At 42.8% G+C, this 5,270-nt stretch overlaps 1 protein-coding gene across 1 annotated transcript in view; it reads left to right on the forward strand.

The window, feature by feature from the left end:
* stab1 (stabilin 1) overlaps positions 1-5,270 on the forward strand; it is a 102,464-nt gene that overhangs the window by 85,462 nt on the left and 11,732 nt on the right. The window contains exons 58-63 of the mRNA XM_037679029.1: positions 1,412-1,534; positions 2,073-2,205; positions 2,290-2,350; positions 3,558-3,702; positions 4,340-4,473; positions 4,605-4,770. Coding sequence (XP_037534957.1) covers positions 1,412-1,534; positions 2,073-2,205; positions 2,290-2,350; positions 3,558-3,702; positions 4,340-4,473; positions 4,605-4,770 — 762 coding nt within the window. The remainder of the gene's footprint in view (positions 1-1,411; positions 1,535-2,072; positions 2,206-2,289; positions 2,351-3,557; positions 3,703-4,339; positions 4,474-4,604; positions 4,771-5,270) is intronic.

Consider the following 5,270-nt stretch of genomic DNA (forward strand, 5'->3'; position numbering starts at 1 on the left):
GAAACAGCCGACGGAACCACAGAAACAGCCGACGGAACCACAGAAACGGCCGACGGAACCACAGAAACTGCCGACGGAACCACAGAAACGGCTGACGGAACCACAGAAACGGTTGACGGAACCACAGAAACTGCTGACGGAACCACAGAAACTGCTGACGGAACCACAGAAACGGCTGACGGAACCACAGAAACGGCTGACGGAACCACAGAAACACCCGATGGAACCACATGGACCAGAGATTACTTTGGGAAACCAGTCAAACGCTACTATCCAGATTTACATTCACAGACGTCTCTTCAAACTCTCCCATGCAGAAATGATGTTAACCCGGTCCAGAGGCGATGCTGACATCTCCAGGTTCTATCTGGGTCCGACCATCTCTCAGGTGAAATCTGGATCAGGATTCCAGAATTTTGTTTGAAGAATTGATCCAAAGAGGAAAAGCAACATTCAGATTCACAAAGTTTGTTTTCTCAGTCATCCAGGTATATAACAACAAAAAAGGTTGAATCATGTCATCTGGACTTTGTTTTTTTGTTAAAAAAGAAACGTTTCGCCCCTCGTCCAAGAGGCTTCGTCGGTCTGAGGCCTAGCCATCTGGTATTACCCAGAAGCCACCCTGACTCTTGTGTTTCAAGCCTGCCTCAGATACCCCTGAAGTCTGGCCTTTTCACTAATGGTTTCAAAAACACAAAGTTTGTTTTCTCAGTCATCCAGGTATATAACAACAAAAAAGGTTGAATCATGTCATCTGGACTTCGTTTTTTTGTTAAAAAATTCAGATTGTTGTTGTCAATAAGTCCAAAAGTCCAGTTCTGGAAAGATGTAGTGAGAGAACAACATTGTGCCCAGTGTTAAACATGGTGGTGGTAGCATCATGCTGTGGAGCTGCCAGGCAAAGAAACCACATTGTGCTCATGTTCTAAAGGTTGAGGAGGAAGAGGTTCTGGACCGGCTCGCCTGACGTGCCCCGTACAGAGGTGGAGGATTAGTTTGAAGTATTTCATGGAGCGTTGATTTAAAGAAGGACAAGAGAAACCACACGTTGTTTTAATGATCAAAAGTTTTATTTCTGTCATCGTTTTAATAGTTTCCAATCTGTTAATACTAAAAAAAAAACAGCTGGCAGAAGCAGACTTGATAAATTAGAGAAGTGCTTTTCATTTTTTGGCAGCAAGTTGAATTATCACCACCTCAGGTAGATGCAGACCCGTCTCTTAAATAATAATAATTCAAAGTGCACACATCGCTGCAACACGTGCCCTTACAGTGCGTGATGCAGTCTGTCTTCACAGTAAAGGCTGTCTTCTTACCTGCATGAAGCTCGATTGTTGTTGTGGATTTTTGTTGGTAATCGTAAAATGTTTAAAATAAATTTTTCTAATATGATGATTAAAATTGTGCCCAGGCTCCGTGCCGCAGGAGTGCCAGCAGTGCCACGCTCAGGCCTTATGTGTGGTTGTGCCCCTTGTCGTTTGTGTCTGTAAACCCGGATTCGAGGGGAACGGGACTTTCTGCAGTCCGGCACCACGTGAGTGTTGTTCAGTAACAGACTGGAAGTCCCAGCATGATTAATGTGTTTCTTTAAGAGATGAAACCAGCACCAGAACCAAACCTGAAACCAGGAGCTGCAACAGAACAGAAATACTTTGACCCTGAAAACAGATTGTGTAGGCAAAGTTGAGGATAAAACTCTAAATCAACTCAAAGTTGAGGATAAACCTTCAGCGCATGATAAGATTATTTTGGCTGACATCCTGCTAGTTGGATCACTCTGACCCAGCTGAGGTTCTGATAAACAACTCGAGCCTTTCAGAGGAACAAAACCGCTCCGTCAGTGTTTCTGTTAAAACTAGACAACGTTCTTTCTTCAAAGTTTGATGCTGCTAAACTGAACGTTTTGAATGTACAAATGACCCAAAGTGCATTTTCAGAGCAAGTTTTTAGTTTCATTTTGGCAACGTCCTTGAAGAAATTTATTCTTTCTCTGCGTTCACTAGCTATGGTAGGGACAAAACATCCTTTAAAAAGTTTAAAATGTGGTAAAAGTTTAAATTATTTAACTGCAGCTCCGGATCTCTGCTCCGAATACAACGGCGGCTGTCACCTGAACGCAGACTGCAACCAGACGGGACTGCTCGTCAACTGCACCTGCCGCAGCGGTTACCGTGGAGACGGCTTCTCCTGCGAGCCCCTCGACAGGTGGGCGTGGCCTATCCTCCGTTTGTCTTTTTAAATTTTTATACTGTAACAGACGTAACATCAAACTGCTGTTTTTCTGTCCAGATGTGTTGAAGAGCAGAACGGCGGCTGCAGTGACTTCGCCTCCTGCAAGTTTACCGGTCCGGTGAGTAAAAACCTGCAACGTCTGGGTTTTTATTTTGTTTCTGTGTTTTGTACGACGTCTGCAAAGATCCAGAACGTTGAAAATGGTACTTTACAAAACGTTTATTTCATTTTGAAGTGGTTTGAACTGAGCTTGAGCGTGCACTTTCATGACAAAAAAATTGTGAAAAACTAGAGAAATTGCATTTCCTGTGAAAACGCAGCGTGAACGCTGATTGCTTAATGATTTAGCTGAAAGTTGCTTAAGAATCTAGTTTATTTCAAATACATCAGTAGCTAAAAATTTGTAAGACGCTGCAAGAAGCACAAAAAGCAAAAACAAACTAAAAATGTAGAAAAGGGTTGAAATTAAAAGCTAAAACTTGCAGAAAAGCAGTAATTAGCAAATAAAGAAGCTAAAAGTTATGTGAATAAAACACAATAAATAAATAAACTGCTAGTTAAAAACCAGAAGTAGGGAAATATTAGCAAATACAGTAACTGAAAAAGCTAAACGATATCAAGAAATAAACGGCTAGCTTGAATACATAAGTAGCAAAATGTTAACAAAACAACAAGTAAAACTTAGCTTACAGGCAGAAGTAATTAAAAAAGTACCATAAGAAAGATCTTATTAAAAAAGCAACATAAGACTAGCTTAGAAGTGGAAGTAGCAAAATGCTAGCAAGAAGCAGGAAAAAGCTAGCTTAGCAGAAGAAAGTTAGCAAAAAGCAGGTAAATGTTAGCTAAAAGCTAGAAGTAGCACTGTGGTAGCTCGGTGTCTGGTTGTGTCAGGAAGTGCATCCGGTGTAAAAACAATTATCAAGTCTTCGTGCGAGTTTGTTTGCTGTGGTGACTCCTGAAGAAGGGAGCAGCCGAAAGAAGAAGAGAAAGAAAAAAAAAGTCTTGTGAATTGTTTAAACATTGAATGAACTTTCTAGGTGGAAGTACGCTGAAGTAGTTCAAAAGCAGTAAGATGTTGAAGGATTTCATGGAATATTAATGTATTAAAGACATATTTAGCTGAAAAGCTTAATATTTCAAAAAAGTTCGATGACCCAGTTGGTCAAAAGAGGTGTCAATCAAAAAGGGAGGGCCTACACAGCCATTCTGACTCGGTGATATTTAGATTTGACCCCCAGCAATTTGTGTTCAAACCTAAGTGTAGCAGCCAGTTACGGTGTTGTTATGATTTTACCTGTAACCTGGGTATAATTTGGATTCTTCAGAACGAGCGTGAGTGTGAGTGCCTGCCGGGATACGTGGGTAATGGAGTCCAGTGTCTGGAGAAGGTGGTGGCCCCTGTGGACCGTTGCCTGGAGAACAATGGAGGCTGCGATCCTGTGGCTACCTGCAAGGACCTCCATTACCACGGTAATGCATCAGCGACGACTTCTGTTACTACGGTAACACATCTTTGAGGGTCTCGTTGTCAGAGGAATAGATCTGCAATGCCTTTTGTGTTGTCATGGTAACATCCGTTTCTTGCCTTTATCCATAAAGATGGTGGTTACCAGGGTAACTCCAGTAACACACATAGCATCATTTCTTCTACTGTTTGACACAGCAGTGTGTTACCATGGCAATGCTTCTGTAACCATGGTCTTTGTACTGTCCTGTCACCATGGCAACACATCTTATGTGGAGTGAGAGCCATGTTGGCAACACACCTCTACTTCTTCCCTGTTTCTATGGTAACCACTAAATTCACCACAACTGACCTGTTTGTTTGGGTTTTTTGCAACCTTGTTACCATGGTGATGGTTGGGGACATTGTTGATTGGGTTTTGGGGCTTCAATCATATTTATGGGGTTAAACAACATGTTCAGAGGCCATTAAACACGCAGTTCGTTAAAGGTCGTTAATGCCCAGAGGTGTTTCCCACCTGGTGTTTGTTCTCGGTTCAGGTAGGATTCCCAGTTTCCTGAAGATGATCAGTCCAACCTGGAGCAGGTGTTCCTCAGACGTGGTTTATCAGAACCTGTTTTTAACCAGCTTCTTGTTTCTCAGCCAACACAGCTGGAGTGTTCCACCTGCGCTCACAAGATGGGAAGTACAACATGAACTTCAGTCAGGCCGCCGCCGCCTGCCAGGCCGAGGGTGCCATGCTGGCTACCCTCAAACAGATGGGAGACGCACAGCAGGTCAACAAAACACACAAAAACTTGTGGTTTGCATGGTGACTCCTAAAACCTTGATATTATCGTTTGACTTACCTAATAATTCTCTACTCCAATTTGGGACCATCCTCATTGTTCTTCTCTGATCCCTGCAGCTCGGGATGCATCTGTGCGTTGCCGGCTGGATGGAGGGCGGGATGGTGGGCTATCCAACCCGCTTCCCCTCAGTCAGGTGTGGTGACAACCACGTGGGCCTGGTGATCTACAAAGAACCTGTGGACCAGAGCAGCAAGTACGACGCCTACTGCTACAGGCTCAGCGGTACTGCCTTCTGAACGGTTCTTTACCTTCATCAGTCTAGTCATCATTCAGACATAATCCAGCCTGACACATTTCAGATTATTAGAGATTAATTAAACCGTGGTTTGACTTTATTCAGTTCAGACTGATGCTGAGCATCATGTCTGTCCTGCAGGGGAACGTAAATGTTGTTCTTACTCTTTTTGTTACTTCTCAAAGGAAAAAAAAAACAGTTTACATTAAAAAAAAAAACATTTTTATTTGTGAAAGATGGTCAAACTAAGCCGTTCACATCCTTCACTTCAACCAGCTTGGGTGAACCCAGGTCAAAAATCCTGAAACTAACCAGAACTTACTCTGGCCCAGTCTGTGGGTCAGAGCCAAAAATGTTCTGATAACGACAAAACAAACAAGCTAAACAGGATGTGGAACAATGTTTACATGCAAGTGTGTGTGTGTTTTTGTGCAGGTGTTTCATGTGTGTGTTTTTGTGCAGGTGTGTCATGTGTGTGTTTTTGTGC

The sequence above is a fragment of the Nematolebias whitei genome, chromosome 7 (assembly GCF_014905685.2).
Source record: "Nematolebias whitei isolate Nwh7 chromosome 7, NemWhi1, whole genome shotgun sequence".
NCBI lineage: Eukaryota > Metazoa > Chordata > Actinopteri > Cyprinodontiformes > Rivulidae > Nematolebias > Nematolebias whitei.